At 38.8% G+C, this 16,953-nt stretch overlaps 2 protein-coding genes across 2 annotated transcripts; one reads left to right on the top strand and one right to left on the bottom strand.

Annotated features, from left to right (window-relative positions):
• Positions 1 to 9,638: 9,638 nt before the first annotated feature.
• Positions 9,639 to 10,654, top strand: LOC119424431 (protein phosphatase 1 regulatory subunit 3C-B-like). The gene has a single exon (XM_037691909.1). The coding sequence runs from the start codon at positions 9,714 to 9,716 to the stop codon at positions 10,506 to 10,508; it is 795 nt and encodes a 264-aa protein (XP_037547837.1). The 5' UTR covers positions 9,639 to 9,713; the 3' UTR covers positions 10,509 to 10,654.
• Positions 10,655 to 15,546: 4,892 nt separating this feature from the next.
• On the bottom strand, positions 15,547 to 16,688 carry LOC119424353 (phospholipase A2-like). Its single transcript, XM_037691818.1, has 4 exons — positions 16,640 to 16,688; positions 16,411 to 16,558; positions 16,155 to 16,312; positions 15,547 to 15,665 (listed from the first exon to the last, which is right to left on the bottom strand). Exons 1-4 carry the CDS (start codon positions 16,686 to 16,688, stop codon positions 15,547 to 15,549), a joined length of 474 nt encoding a protein of 157 aa, XP_037547746.1.
• Positions 16,689 to 16,953: the final 265 nt, after the last annotated feature.

Raw genomic sequence — 16,953 nt, 5'->3', positions numbered from 1 at the left:
TTCTGCTTTGTTTCTACTGGTTGTCATTCCTCTTCCCTCCTAACCACATCTCCACCTATCCAGACTGTCATCCACCTGCTCCCTATTCTCATTACAGATCTATCCCTGACCTCACATGGCAACTTACTCATCACTATTGTACACAGATCAGACATTCTATTGCATTTTAACTTTCTTTAATTGACACTAAATTATATTTGTCTATTTAACCTTTATCAGTTATTTAACTTTCTTTGACTTTATTTTAAATATCACTTTTGATAAAAAGCACCATTTATACTTCATAGATTCTGATCACTGTCTACAGTTAGTGTATAAAATAAACTGAACATTTTAAGGTTTTATCCATCAAAACATCTGATAAATGGTTTGGTTTGAAACTGGTTTTAAACTCAAATGAACTATATGAGTCATTACAGTTTAAATGTTTATCTGGTTTATGAAACTAAAACTATAATAAAATGCATAATAAGTGTGTAAAGCACTATTTTATTGCATTAATTACCATATCAAAAGGAGATGTTTTGGCAGGTTATTGATTTACAGCCTTTGGATGGGTGACAACCACAGTAGAAACAAACAAAAAAAACTAAGCAGTGATCTTATAGAAACATCTCTGCTGTCCAACAACCTGAAACAGGTTTCTCTAAAGACGTAGCAGTCCTTGACAAAATGCATATCTCTGCCACCGAGCTTAAAGAAAATAATATCTTATACCAAAAAGTGACACAGTCTCAGCTTTATTGTCAAGTCTTTAAAACATGTGACACTATGAGATCGTGTGCAAGAACCTTGCAAGATGTCATTAGCAACACATACGGTGCGAGGATAGGCTGGAAACGACTCTCTGATACTACCAAACCAAATCCAGACTAAAGTCTGGAAATTTGACTAAATCATAACTTTTATAAGTGTTTAAGCTTTAAAGGCCATTGTGAATCAAACTGCTATTATTACCTTATCTTCTAATGAAATCATTTCAGTGGTTTATGATCAGTTTTGCTGAAGTGCAATAGGGGTGCACCAATAAATCGGCCGGCCAATTTATCAATGCACCCCTAAAGTACAGTGTTGAGTTTACTGGTTATTGCCAAAGTTTAAGAAAATATGTTGCACATTGTATATTTATCTGATTGTGTGTTTGTATTCACTCTCAACTACTACCACACCAAATGTTAGCTAGCTCCATCCATCCATCCATTATCTTTACTCACTTCTTCCTTTTTGGATCGCGGGGTCACTGGTGCCCATGTCCAGCAGTCAACGTGAGAAGTGGGGTACACCCTGGACAGGTCTCCAGTCCATCACAGGGACATAGAAACAAATGAGACAAACAATAATTCACTCTCTCACTCACACCTAGGGACAATTTAGAGTTACCAATCAGCCTAACATGCATGAGGAAACCTGAGTATCTGGAGAAAACCAACGCATGCATGGACAGAACATGCAAACTCCACCCAGAAAGGCCCCGGGCTGGGATTTGAACAGGGGCAACCTGCCCACTGAGAGGCGGCAGCTATACCAACTGTGCCATAGTGCTGCAAAAATGTTAGCTCAGCATCTGTAAAAATGTCTACGGTAAAGTCAGTTGTGTGTTTCCCAAAGTCATTTGATGGTAGGGGCCATCTTGATTTGGGTTGACTCCATAAGTTATGATTTGTAGAATTATACAAATTGATTATTCTGTAAAACTTTCATAAAAATATGTCCAGTGGGTCATAGGCTATTTTGCTGATAATTTACTTCAAAACCAAAGTAAAAAATAATAATAATTCATGTGTGATCAGTTAGCACGCAGAGTATGTGTAGATGCCTCTGATTTAGCTATGAGGACATCAAATTTTGTCTAAAAGCTGTGAGCGTGGCTGCGTTATATCCATTTTTGTGTTTTCTAGATGTTCTTAGCTGTGACAGCTGTCTTGAATCAAGGGGACCAGAGTTAATCAGTTGCCAACATGTCTGAGGTATGTTTAGACCCAGTGTAACACTGACTGATGGAGGACTCAGACATGAAGGTAAGTGACTTTATTTACAAGTGTTTGGGTATTTTCTGAAAGGGAATGAGGTACAAGTATGTATGGGCAAGATAAGATGAATAATTAGTAGAGATTAGTCTTTAAGGAAAGGAGCTTACTCTTATTGTTTGTTTGACATATTTGGAGATACGAGCCGGAGAAAGGGTATGGCGATTCTTGGTGCAGGACGTAATCAAAGTTGGAGAGAGTGGCAGAACGACGGTACTTCAGTTATTAATCCAGTTCAATACCCAGTTCACTTGCTGATGATGGTGGTCACTGGTGTTATCTAGTCGGGCTTTCCAGAAAGGTTCTCAACGAGTCAGGAGTGGAGAGGAACTTGCATGCCACGAGGAGGGATCTCGAAGAAAGACTTAAACACAAAAGTTGGTCTTTCAAAGATGAGTTTGCTGGTGTGTCACTAGTTACCACGAGGTAGCGTAATGGTCCAGCGTTGTAAAACTGGCTCCAAGATCCTTAAATACACCAACAAGTCATTACCCAGGATTCAATGCACCCATGGCTCTGTCCAATTACTCACAAGCTGCAGGAAAAATGATTAAGGCATGACAACCAAAATCCTACAGATGCATACTGAATGTGTAGATACTGATTATTTCTGAGAGTTTCTTTAAAATGTATTTAGTGGGTTATGAAATATTTTGCTAACAAACAGATATGCACACACACAAGGGTAAAACCACGGTTTTGGCAGCAGGCAAAGGAGAAACTGAAATAATAGCGGCGATATAAAATCAGTGACAAACAACAGAAGCAACACTTAGACATAAATCAACCGATTTTCAACAGTTTTCTGCTTACCGTGCCTTGCAAATTGATTTTGGTTTCAGAAGCTCAGTTTGAAGCGCATATCAGTGACGATGATTCGAAACTAATCCATTAAATGGTGCTGCTGCATGGCCAAGTTTTCACATTAATGTCGAGGCCTAAAATAAAGAAGGAGTTAATCTGTAGTTCTGAAGCATAGGACCAGTTCATCACACACAATTTAACACAGACAGGAAAAGAATAAATAAATATGAAATGAAACATGAGGATAAAAGAATTGTGCTTTCGCTCCAGTGTGCTCACAAGTTTTAAAGTCTGAATGGTCTGCGCACTATTCATTCATGAGTTTTATGAAATTCATTTAGCTAAAGTTCAACAAGGAGCAAACATGGTTTTATAAAACATATTTTTTTTTATGTTTGTTTGTTTGTTTCTGATGAAAAATATTCAGTTCAATCATGACTAGTAACTAGTAAATCTACTGCCTGTTAACATTATTTAGAATTCAACTTGTATGTTTTTTTTATTAACTGTTTACATGAAATGTGGGTGATCACATCAGTTCTTGTGTATGTTATTATTTTTATTATTTTACTAAATGTATTTTATTGACCAAAAGACATATACCTGTAATGAATTTCCCATAAAATAATAACTGAATATACATTTAAAACTCCTCACTGCTTGGAGTCAATCAATTTAAGACTGTTGTCATCATTTCTGTTTTTAGCTATAGACAAAAACAAAAATGGCTATACTTGAGGCAGTTGTATATATCGAGCTGAAATTCAATGGGGTATTAACCAATCCTATCACATATTTATGCATGGTATGCATTAGCACTGTCCCAAGGATCAACTCTGTATGGTTACACATACAAGCTGATACAAGGGAGTACTCAAATATGTCAAAAGGAAACACTTCAGCTAATTCAACATATAGTTGGAATGTGATGTATAAACATCAGTGGTAAATGGATTACTTAGTAATGTAAATGCTACAGTAAGTGTTGAATAGCTTACCAACTTAAATGAAAAAAAAATGTATATATAAGCAAAACTATAGCTACAAGCTGAAATTTGCAAAACCATATAAGCTAAAATAAACATAACAATATAGAAATGGAGCAAATATGCTAAGATAATTTCAAAAGGATTTTTTTTTAAGTAATGAAAGGAGCTCAATGTGTTTTTACAAGAAAACGCTTTATAAAGTTAAGTACTTAGAAAAGTACAAAAGGTACAAAAACAATTGACAGAGTACTCTATTCTCATTCAAGCTCAACAATTTGTAAAATGAAAGATTAAATAGCACAAAGTATGCAAACATTGATTGATTCCAAAAAACTAAACAAACAAACTATTAACAGGAAAACAATAATGTGAATGTCGACCATAAGTCATTTTGGGCACATGGGGAGAAAATAGCAGACGTTGTTTCATTAATAAAACAAGCTTGAGTGAGCAAAACTAACTCCAGACAGATAGACGTGTTAGTAATGGAAACAGACATGTTTTATAAAACAAACTGCAGTAAAATGCTGCGTGACTCCGTGTGAGCTCATTCAGCGCTGACATGCAGCAGACAATACTCAATCGGTATGCGTTATGGCTTCTGGCAGCGAGTCTCGCTGATCGGACAGGAGGGGCGGTGGATCAGTTCGGGAATCAAACGTCACAGCGTGTCATCATCTGCTCTGCTGATTGTTTTAATGACTCGGCCCACATTATGTGCACTGAAGAGGAATGCCAAAGCAGTTCAATCTGCCACTCCAGAAATTAAGGTTTATTATTGTCACTTTGCATAATTAATATGGATAAGTTGATGCAAATCTTTGTAACAGCATTTAATTTATGACTGAACACTGACGAGGGAAATGAGGGTCACCGCATTCCAATGTTTATACAATTGACTTATTTCTTTCTAAATTTACTATATACTCAATCTCTTCACAATATAGTTTATTTTTTTCAACAACCACTATGTTTAATTTGTTTTACTTTTTTTTTTTTTTTTTGTAGGAGTAAAGGAGTTTTAAAGTTGAATAGAAAAGCAAACACTAGAAATTGGGAGTGGTGGCAATCGGAAGGTCGCCGTTTCAACTCCTCGGGCAGACGTCAAAATGTGAGTGGTAAAGGTGAAACACCCACACCTGCCTCCACCCTCATTTGACCCACTCTGGGCCCTTGAGCAAGGCCCTTAACCCCCACCATCTGCACTCCCCGGGTTTCCTACTAGATGTCAGCTCTCTGCTCCACACAGAGCGCTGTGGTAGCTCGGTGGCCTGTGGTTGCGTCAGGAAGGACATCCAGAGTAAAAACAATGTGACCCCTGAAGAGAGGAGCAGCCAAAAGAAGAAGAAGAAGACTGGAATATAACTGTTGTCCATGTTTTCTGGAACAAACTGCATTTCCATTTTTAAAAAAATCAAATAGAATGCATTTTCTACAACTGGCATTTCATAATTTAATTAGGTTGGATTTGTTTTGCATTAAAGCGACAATGAAGCAAACTTAGAGCAGATGTACGTTGGTGCAAAAGCATAAAAGCTATTTTGCAATAACTTCATGTTTGCACACTGCTGTTGGGTTTTGATTCTGTTCTAACATTTTCCTCATAAACAAAATTACACTTTTTTTTTGCCTTTTCTGTATTAAAAAACCTACATTTGGGTATAAATAATTCTATAACTGAGAGTGTAGAAGAAGTTGGCAACAATCAGAGTAGGAACAAGGAATATGACAAACAAATCACAGCAGTTTAGTTTGGAGCTGGTTTACATTCTAACCAGTAGTTAAACAATCCTCACAGGACGTCACGTGTGAACTTTTACTTGCTGCTTCATTTCGTGGCATAACTTCACCTGGGAAAGGCTGCTTGCGTCAAGAAACCTGCTTTGTATGATCGCTGCTCTTTTATTGTGGTTAGAAAGACAAGATGTACTTCTGCTTGTAGGTCAAGTACAAACCCTGAGAACAGCTTAGCAAACATGTTGTAAGTCATTTTGTTGTCGTCGTCGTTCTACTTTTGTGCCAAGAGGTTAATGTTTACCACGGTCTGCAAATGTATTTGACTAGCAAAAATACCATTTCTTGGAATATAAAAAAAAAAGTTTTTTTTTACTTTTGTCACAATAAAACTTTTATTCTTACAGTCTATGCACAAACAGGGACAACTTGTCCAAAACTGGTTCCCATTAGGCACGCCTGGTCTGACTCAACAAGGCATCAACCTACAATACCGTCATAATTTGTCTCTTAAAATCATTTTTAACACCATTTGCATCTGGGTAAAGTGGTTCCATAAAATGGTATACAGGTGACTGGTATGAGTTAAAGTAATGTTTAGTCAGCTGGACATTGCCAGGAGCAATAAACCACTGCATTCTTTGTGCGCGTGGGTGTGTGTAGGTGTGTGTGTACTGTATGCATGCGTGCGTGTATACCTAGTCCAATTATTGCTACAAAACAAATATTATGTAATGACTACCAAACAATTGCATGTTTCAAAGAAAGCGAAAATGGGTATGCACAGATTTCTTCGCCAAACGGTCCCTTGAGGGAAATGGAAAAACATTTCGGTGATTTTGTAATTAACCTGTTTTGTCAAGAATCTAAGACTTGGACGTTTTCCTTCATCCAGGCATTTTCTGTCAATCATCTTGATTTGGGTTTGAGGAAGCAGGAGTTTGATTAGTCTTCTCCCCAGTAAAATCTCTCTGCTCCCCTTAAATGCAGCTGTCAAATGAAATGTAACCATCAAATCCTTGGTTTGCCCAAAGGCGCTCCTCTCAGTTTTGTACTGCTCCCATGTGTTGGATTTGGCACTAAATCACAGTGACTCCCAAACTGGTTTTAGCAAATTAAAAATGTTGTCTTTGTCAAAGGTTGATAGGTGTGGAAAAGTTTTCAACAAAGGTTGTTGCTAACAGAAACAAATGTATCTACAGTATATACTGTAGATTAGGTAGTGGTATTGCAAGCCCTGCCAACACTAAATGAAGTGTGTCAATTTCCAACATTAATAATGCAGTTTTGAATATAATTCAGTGTTGGTTTCACACCAGTTTGCTCCTTCATTGTGTGACCAAAACACATCTCCTGTGCTGGTGAAGATTCTGTCATCCAGCTCAGGATCAGTTCAAAAGCAGATATGATTCATATATGTGGATGACACTGGTCAGAATCCATGTGATAGAAGTAGAAGTCCAACAATGTTCAGTCGGATCATCTGGATGATTCATTTTATTTTATTGCTGAGATGTTTCGTCCTTCATCCAGAAGTAGAAATAGACATCAAACCTGTGGACATCCTAAGATGGCCTTTGTCAAATCGGCAAACAAATAAAAAAAATAAAAACACGCTGCAGAACAGGACAGAGAGAAGAGCAAATGCAAAAATATTGTCTTCCCATATGTTGCTGGAGTATCAGAGAAACTCGGAAGTATTTTCTCCAAACACAACATCCTGGAACATTTCAAACCCAACAGGACCACCCTCAGACAGAGGCTGGCCCATCCCAAGGACTGAACCCCTCACACCCAAACTGAGCGGTGTGGTATCTACAGTCCAGTGCAGTGAAGAATGTTCAGACTTCTATACTGGAGAAACTAAACTTTTCCACAGACGCATGGCTCAACACTGGAGAGCAGCTCTTCTGGACGAGACTCAGTGGTCCACCTAAATCTCAAGGGTAAGGGACACTGCTGGGAGGACCAAAATGTACATCATTTAGATGGAAAAGACAGATGGTTTGAGGGGGGGAGGGTGAAGGAAGCCATTGACGTCAAACAAGAAAAAACAAATGGAAGAGGAGGTCTCAGATTTCAACTTTCAAAAACTTACAATGCAGCGTTAGGCCTGATCCCCAGTCGGCGCCACTCCTATTCACCCATTCATGCTGGTGACCAAAACATCTCTCTCGTGAGCCGGGCTAACAAAGAGTCTAACGAGCAAGCCTCCATTGTGTGGGGCTTGTATGGTAGTTCCAGTCTAATCTGCAGGTGAATCTATGTGCACTACAAGGCTTCCCAAGCAGTTTGGAACTTCACACACTCCAGACGTTTGAATGGGAAGCGAAATGTCGTCGGCTTCAGAATAGAAGTCCAGCTGTTTGTTTTTTTGTTGTTGTTTGTTTTATTTTTACCTTTTTTGGACCTCATATGGACCTGGCTAACAAATATCCTAATGACCCACACAGGTGAAGGGAAAGAGAGAGATCGGCATACGTGTTATATTTGCACAAGCATAGCCATTCACCGCAGCTTTAAAGCATAGAACTCAATTGTTTTAATTGGTATTGAGAAAGCACCTCAAGAAGAGAAGCAAAATATTCCGAAAAAGCAAGAATCCAAGGTTGGTCACAAACAAACAAACGCAAAAATTAACAGATCTTCAAGACCAAAAACTATCTTGACACGCAAACATTGTTGCATTTGTAAATCCTGACTTTGTTACTTCTCAACAACCGAGCAGGTTTTTATTGCATGTGCTGAAGAATATAACGATTTGTGGTATAAAATAAGGTCTGGTATGTATTTACTACAACTGTTAAGTCAACGCTGTAGACAAGATACCTTTAGTCCTCCTACACAAACCAGTGTTGCTCTTACAACTGTTTTGATAAGCGGTTGGAATTATATAAATCTTTCATTGTCATTGTCTTTTTGCAGTCTGGCTCTGGAATGTTTCATCTTATGAGGCTTTTGCTCAAGAATAATTTACAAAATTAGCAAGTCTAATATTTCCTATTTCACTTACAGTTTTTACACCAATAATTTTGTTAATACTGTAATACAAGTTTCAAAATTAAACTTTGACTCTGTATAGGTTTTAACCCACTGCTTGTGTTCCAGATGAAGGAAAATAACCCTTACTGACTTTGAAAACTGTGATTTTTGGAGGATCTCCAGAGTTTTTGGTGACATCGTATCATCTAACAAGCAGTGCTGACTGTCGGGACACAGTGTCCTCAGTGAAATACAAGATTACGCTTTTCTCAAACTGACAAGGGCACATTGCATGTAATTAAACTCTTAAAGCTATAATACCAACTCTTCAGGCGTAAACATGCAACCAAAGGCATGCTTTCAGCAGATGTTTGCTTTCTGCTGCATTATGTGCAAACTGGTGTTTATAATCAAAATCAGCAAAAATGTTTTTTTACGCTGTTAGAAAATAGAAATGAGGAAATATCGAAATTCTTATTTACTGTCCCATCAAACCCATTTTATGCCTTTAAAAGGGAAGCTATTCAATTCTTATTTAACGACTCTATATTGGCAAAACATCAAGAAACTGGTTTCATTTCATTGGTTAAACTATGCCCTCGCGTAAAGGTGACATCACAGCAGGGTGCACTCTTTCTTTTCAAAACTCAACACCCAGGCTTCAGAGTGAGCAGAGACAGAGTGGTGTCAAGATTATTCTTCTTTCCCTTCTCGAATCTGATGAAATATACAGAGCTCTACAAACTGTAAGTCTTTTATTCTCTATTACTTTACCTTTATGTTTCTTATTTGCAATGACCTTTAAAGCTTTTTGTGAGCACAGTTCATTGAATGTTTCATTTGACTTTTTTTTTTTTTTTTAACAATGCTTGGTTTTTGTTTGCAGGCAATACTGACTTTTCTGCAGCCTTTGTGTGTATATGCAATTATTCAGCACAAGATCTGCAGTGTGAAAATGAATTGTGCACGGTAGGTTACGTTGTCATTTAAATGCATTTAAATCAATTGCACTGACTTGACTTGTTGTACAATGTACATCTAATAATAGCCATTGTGTTGTGTTTTTCTTCACAGAGTTTTAAACGCCTTCAGTCACGCTCAGCCTGCTGTGAACTCAGCTGACTTGGCCCAGTGTCTGAGCCTCAATAATGGCCAGTATCTTTGCCGGCTACTATCCATGTCTTCTCTGAAACCCACGCAGCGTTATGAACTGCCACTTTACACGCCAGAAAGAGTCAAACTTCATCCTACACGACTCCCTTCCTTTTCATTGCCATCCTTGGCTCAAGAGTCTCCCAAGCTACGAAGCTGTTTCCGCAAAAACAACACCGGCGTGAACAAGAAGCGTGTGGTGTTCGCTGATGACATGGGGAAAAAACTCACTGAGGTGCGTCTATACACCCGGGAGTCCTTCTCCTCTTTCGACCAGGTAAAAGGGCCCCCTCCTGATTGTTTTGAAGACCAGCAAAGTTCTAACAACCCTGTCCGCACCAACTTGCAGCTGGGTCTTCCTCAGCCCACACAAGACCTTACACGTCTACGAGACAAGAGAATACACGTGGAGAATTATAATGTTTCAAAGAACACCATGACTGGCACAGTGTGTGCCATGCAAAGGGCAACAAATGCTGTGTGTATAAGAGTGACTTTTGATTCATGGAAAACCTATAAAGACATCCCCTGCACATTCTTGAAGTATGACCCTTGCCAGGGTTTAGATGTTTTTTCTTTTGAAGTAAACCTACCCCAAAACAAAGATCTGAATGAGCAAACTGAGTTCTTCTTGTTCTGCACAGTACCTGGTTTTGCACCTGTCTATGATAACAACAAAGGACAGAATTACAAAGTGTGCATGGAAAAAAATGGAACAAATCCTAGCCATGGCTGCGCCAGCCGTTTTTACTCCACACTTTCAAAGTACCGGCCAAATGCATGTCCACAGGCTTCCATGTGTATAAAAAGAGACGGATGAGGCTCAGTTCCTTAACACGTATTTGTCCAGCAGAAACAGAGCAGAGGTTCCAACCTCACAGACCAAGGCTTAGCCCATAATTCTTTCAGCACTTTAACTGATGGTACATAAATGACATTTCTTACTATTTAAAGGGAGTTTGTAATATAGGGGATGGATGAACTATTTATAATGTATATTTTGAACATTGTGAAGCTACCTTTTACTCCAGTAGCAAACTACCTTGTTGCAATGTAAATACCATGTCTCATATTAATTATCTGATTAAATATTTAAATTGTGCAACCTTTGTTTTGTCTTTTCTACTCTGAAAATCTGAATTCTAGACTTTCTAAACATTAATACAATGAACTACATACACACAAAGTGGTGTTCAACATGAATCCAGATAACCAAGATAAAGGTGGAAAACCTACCATTTCCAAATACATAGAGAAACCAAGTGCCGTGTATTTGCTGTATATGTGATATATGTGATAGTTTGTGGTTTGAATCTCCCAACATGATGATGCTCTTGGCCTCTTGGTCACATACCAGACATAAAAGAGTCAATCTTCTGAGAAAAAAAAAAAGCACAAACAGCTTGAATGGTAAAGCATGTTCCAGACACTCCCTTGCTTTTGACATGCTTGGAATTGTTACATCTTGTATTGGTTTGGCAAACAGCAAGTAACTATGGAAGCATCACTGCTGGTTTCTTGGGATTGTTCATGGACTTGTGTGTACAGGCAGGGGTGTAGTCATCATTAGATTATATAACAGTGAGAAAATCTTTGTTCTTGCCATTCTTGTTTCTACTTGGTCACCTCATTTAATCTTGTGTTGCTATTTAGCTCCTCTTCCCTCAGGCCACCGGTGTCCTATTCCAACCTTTGGGAACTGTTACAGCTGAGGAGTATCAACTGGAATGTTGTATGAGCAGCTTACACTCCTAGAGTTTCACACAATGCACTTTCGTTTAGTTATTTATTTCTTTTCGTTAGATCCATCAGTGTTACAGTGGTGCTAGAAAGTTTGTGAACCCTTTAGAATTTTCTATATTTCTGCACAAATATGATCTAAAACATCATCAGATTTCCACACAAGTCTTAAAAATAGATAAAAGAGAACCCAGTTAAACAAATGAGACAAAAATATTATACTATGTTATTTATTTATTGAGTAAAATGATATTTGTGAGAGGCAAAAGTATGTGAATCTCTAGGATTTACAGTTATTTTAAGGTGAAATTAGAGTCAGGTGTTTTCAATCAATGGGATGATGATCAGGTGTGAGTTTCACCCTGTTTGATTTAAAGAACAGGGATCAATCAAAGTCTGATCTTCGCAACATGTTTGTGAAAGTGGATCATGGCAGGAACAAATGAGATCTTGAAGGACCTCAGAAAACGAGTTGTTGATGCTCATGAGGCTGGAAAATGTTACAAAACCATCTCTAAAGAGTTTGGACTCCACCAATCCACAGTCAGACAGATTGTGTACAAATGAAGAACATTCAGTTACCCTCCCCAGGAGTGGTGGAGCAAAAAAGATCACTCTAAGAGCAAGATGTGGAATAGTCGGCGAGATCACAAAGGACCCCAGGGTAACTTCTAAGCAACTGCTTAGCTACTAGTTAAGCAAACTAGTACAAACTACTATTAGTGAGGCAAAAGCTGTTGTTTTATTATCTTAACCTAGTACAAGCAGAAAACTGATAACTCGGTCCAAACATTTACTAAAGACTCTTCAGAGCTCAACATCACCCAGACAAAAGAGCTGTAGTGTAGAGGTAGAGCCAGTTTGGTATTTCATTTGTTTAAAGCCCTCTGTATAGTTAGTGGAGCAGGATGGAATACACTTTTCCCAGCATGTGGACTCCATAAAGAAAAGGGGACAACAGCGCACCTACCTGCTGAGGAAGCTGTCTCTTATAATTGCATTTTAATTATGGTTTATTGTCCACCCTCACCTTCAATATCTCTTCCTGGTACAACTTTCTAACAACCACACACAAAACTCACGTGATTAATCAGGCTAGTAAAACCATCGGTTCGCCTCAGAGCCTCTGTGAGGAACCCTCTCATCCACTTCACCACTTTCTGCCAGAAAGAAAGAGTTATAAGTTCCACTAGCAAAGACAAAAATACCTACATATGTACGTGTTTCTGCAATGACCATTTAGTGTTCTAAAAAGTAAATAGTGTTTTGTGAGTCAGTATATCAGAGGACAACAGGTCTCACTTTCTGTAACAGCTTTGCTGCTTTTCAGCAAATTGTCTTATTGACAAAGTGATCTTGTTAAAGCATAACAGTGCAATTATTTTTACCATCGCTGGTTTACTGCAAAAAGGCAACTCGGCAAGCATGATGTCCCTCAATATAACTGTTTTTTCCAGTTAGTTTTGGCATTTTTTTATTAAACATCAACTACTTGCAGTAAGTGTTTGGCCTCATAAAGTCACAATGCAGTTTCAGCATTAAAACTACTTGGTAAAGTCTAGAAACTTGAACCAAATACCGTAACACTGTATAAGTCTGATGTTTTTGCATAACTTAGCATGCCTGTGACTTCTACAGCAAAGCATCCCCCCCCCCCCCCCCGCAAATACTAAGGAAAAGTTCTTTGCTATATTTTTGAGCAAATAAATAATTGTTTTTAGGTGTTAATCTTGTTAAATTCTTGTTAAAGTCCTCCCATGCACACTCCCAACAACAGCAAATCGGCTTTTGAAATGCAGCGGATCTGACTGTCAAAGTGCATTTATTAAGGAAAGGTTAGACTGAGAGACACCTTTGAGATTATTTCAAGCAAACAAATAATTGTTTTTAAGTGTTAATCTTGTTAAGTTCTTGTTAAAGTCCTCCTGTGCAAACTCCCGCGGTCGCCATTTGGCAGCCAATCGATTTGTGGCGCACCGGTCCACATAGTCAGCGTTGACGCATAATAAATGCAACCTATACGGCAAAGCGACATATTTATGTTTTTTTCCACTTTATTAGACATATTTGGACGGATGTGGTTTATATGGTGGTGTGACGTGTACGGCATCTATGTTTAAGAAAATCTAGCTGTTTACACAAGAAAGATAAATTAGTAAGGAGGACAAATCGAAAAATTAAGATGCAGAATTGTATTAATGGCCTTTAAAAGAAATGTTCACAAATACTCTTAAAGCAAATAAATAAGAATTAAAAAAGACATAACATGTGAGATCTCTACCAAAATGGCAGGAAACACTAACTAATGGTAAAAAAAATAAAATACTGTTTAGACTTGTTTGCTAGATACAAAGAACACAATGGTAGTCTCATATTTCATCAGTTTCTGTTTGAATATTTTTCATGATTTCCTGTTTGGACACAGCGTGAGACGACAAGCACATTAGTCATTTTTAGGCACGTACACACATGCTTACAAAAGGGCAAAATGTGAGACATCCGCTAGTCCTGTATCACTTTTGTCAGAGTATTTGTCATTTTACTCATTTTATCTTTTAACAAGCAGAAGGCTCAGCTGGATGACTTCCAGCAGCCAGCTACCAGCTGCTGCGCTCGCAGTGCTGATGCTCGTGTTGTCTGAACAACAGCCTAAAGAGTGAATCACTGGGCTGCAGCCTCAGCACTGATCACTGTGGGTTGTTAACACAGACAGCTCACTAAAAGACAGACAGGCAGGAATTATTTGATTGCTGGGTCTTTTTTTCCCCATTCTGTGTGCCAAATGGCCTTATTAGCAACTATAACTTCATCTGGAACAGAATGTTATTGATAAAGTTGACATTTTTCATTTTTACCTTTTTTCATAATATAGTGGCACATAAGCTGTCATACCCAGAATATCCATCCATCTAGCCATTTTTTTTTTTTTTTCCTTTTAGGGTCATGGGGTTACTAGTGCCCATATCCAGCTATCACTGTGCGAGAGGTGGGGGACACCCTGGACAGGTCTCAGTCCATCACAGGGACACATAGAGACAAACGAGACAAACAACCATTCACTCTCTAACTCACACCTACGGACAATTTAGAGTTACCAGTTGCTTTTGGTCTGTGGGAGGAAATCGGAGAAAAAGCCCATGCATGCACGGAGAGAACATGCAAGCTCCACCCAGAATGGCCCTCGGCCGGGATTTGATCTGGCAACTTTCTTGTGCGGCAGCTCTACCAACTGTGCCACTGTGCCGCCCCACCCTGAATATGTTTCAAAATATTATTGGGATCAAGGTGATGTAAAAAAACAAAAACAAAAAAACAACTGGATTTATTTAGCTTGTATTGTCAAGACAATACAGTTTGTGAAAAAGAAAAACTGCAAAGGATTATCTATTTTATTTTGTCTAAACTTGAAACTTGGATAGGGATCATAATGCATTTTTTAATTACTTGTTTGAAAATAACAAATCACTCAAAAAGGTTATGTAACCAGTCCGCATTGCCAGCAATACATAATTAGTTTCAAAAAGAAATCACCCTAACTCATTAATTAAAAAATAATTTTATTACGGGGGGAAAAAAGATAAAAAAAAAAAACAGTTGAGCAAAAATTAAAAGAACTTTCACCTTTGTTTTTCTTCCTGAGAAAACGTTTTTATTTTTTGACAAGGTTACATAAAGTACACAGAACGACTGTCATTTACCAGAACGAACAGCTTCTCTACTAAGTTCGAGCTAAAGCAACAGGGAACGAACAGTGCCATCTATTGATAACACTGAAAACTGGAGCATGATCGATAACTAACCAGCAGTTGCAAACCCAACCATGAATATTCAGCACATGAGATCAATGGCTACTTGAAACCCTATATGGACATAGAAACACTTATTTAAACAATTCAGAAATGTTTGTGTAAATGTGTGGAATAGGGGAGAAGTCCTAATGAACTGACACAACAATCTGTTACTGCTGAAAGCTAAAAAAAGTAAAAGTAACTTGTTGATGAAGAGATTCTTTATTTGAGACTTCAATGAAGAAGAATCCGTCCAGAGAATCTGAATTTGTTGGATTTTTCTACCTGGATTATTGAACATGCATCAGGACGTTTGATACCGTTTAAAATTTACTTGCAGCGGTCACTTGGCAGGTGCTCGTGCTCGGGGTTCCACTCTGACCTGCCGAAGCACTCTGCGGCTACTCGGTCGCACTCGCAGATGAACATCTCACATTCGTCATTTTTGTCTGAAGAAGAGAAAGTAAAAGGGATAAATATCAATCAAGAGGGAAAGAAGAATCTGGCGGACAAAGGGAAAAGGTTAGCAAACTCAAACAAAGGGTCGTGAGCTCAATCATCCAGGTAGATAACAAAAAAAAAGGTTCAATACTGTCATTGGACCAGTTTCTTAAAGTGAAAAATGTTTCATTCCCATCCAGAGGACTTCCTCAGTCTACGGCCTCCAAACAGATATGTCCCATAGGTAGCCTTCAATACTGTGCAAGTTGGCCATCTGTCCTAAAATATTTGATGCACAAGATAATTGATTGTTTTGGATGGGTGTGCTTTGCACGTTAAAAGCCTGCTTTTGAGATTCGAACAGGAGTTTGGCTTGAAACACATCTGTGAAGGCTACCTATGGATCTGGTTGGCAGGCCGTAGACTGAGGAAGTGCTCTAGATGGGGGTCGAAATGTTTCTCACGTAAAGAAACTGGTCCAGATGACATGATTTAACCTTTTCTGTTGTAAGTGAACTCACTTGTGCAGGTGATCTTTCGGTTCGCCTCATCGCAGGTGTAGTCGTAGAACTCAGTGTAAGGGTTGTCGATGATGGGCCAGCACTTTGGATGCTGCATAGCATCACTGTAGCACTGGTCATGAACTTGGCAGCACCTGCAGGTCATAACAAAAAAAGTTAGACGAGCCGTTGTTTTTGACCAAACTCAGATGCTATTAAAGGTAGCGAGAATGTAAAGCGGCTGAATTATGACCTGTCCAGATCGTCAACGGGTGTGCCAGAACCTCCATAACCACAGTAGCAGCCATAGTCAGCGTAGTCCAGCGCAGGCCAGCTATCAGGCAACATACACAGGATCATATTTCTAAACTGTGTGAGTGCCTTGTAGTCCAAAGAGTGGGCTGCAACAAAGGGAAATTACTCAGATCACATATTCTGCTTCCAAAAACTTGCACAAATTCACACTTTTTGTCTGTACTCACCCACAGAGAGGCCTACAGCCAAGAGGAGGAGAGTCTGAAAAGCATTCATCGTGTAAGCAACAGAGCTCAGCGAGTGGCGCTCACTCAAGATAAGGCCTCTTTATGCTCCCAGGTGTGGAAACTTGCCTATCAGCTGTCCATACACCACAGGGTCACATGAACTCTGGCACTCGACACAGACGTGCAAATGTGAGAACCAGCCTTTTTTCTCACGCCTCATATGTTTAGATCCACGTGCCTTGTCGTTACTGAACACAGAGGAGCAAACGTAAATCTTCTTCTTTTGGCTTTTCCCTCTTCAGGGGTCGCGACAG

The sequence above is a fragment of the Nematolebias whitei genome, chromosome 18, assembly GCF_014905685.2.
Source record: "Nematolebias whitei isolate Nwh7 chromosome 18, NemWhi1, whole genome shotgun sequence".
NCBI classification, from domain to species: Eukaryota; Metazoa; Chordata; class Actinopteri; order Cyprinodontiformes; family Rivulidae; genus Nematolebias; species Nematolebias whitei.
Note: the sequence above shows the minus strand (reverse complement) of the source record. Positions and strands in the feature narration are given on the sequence as shown.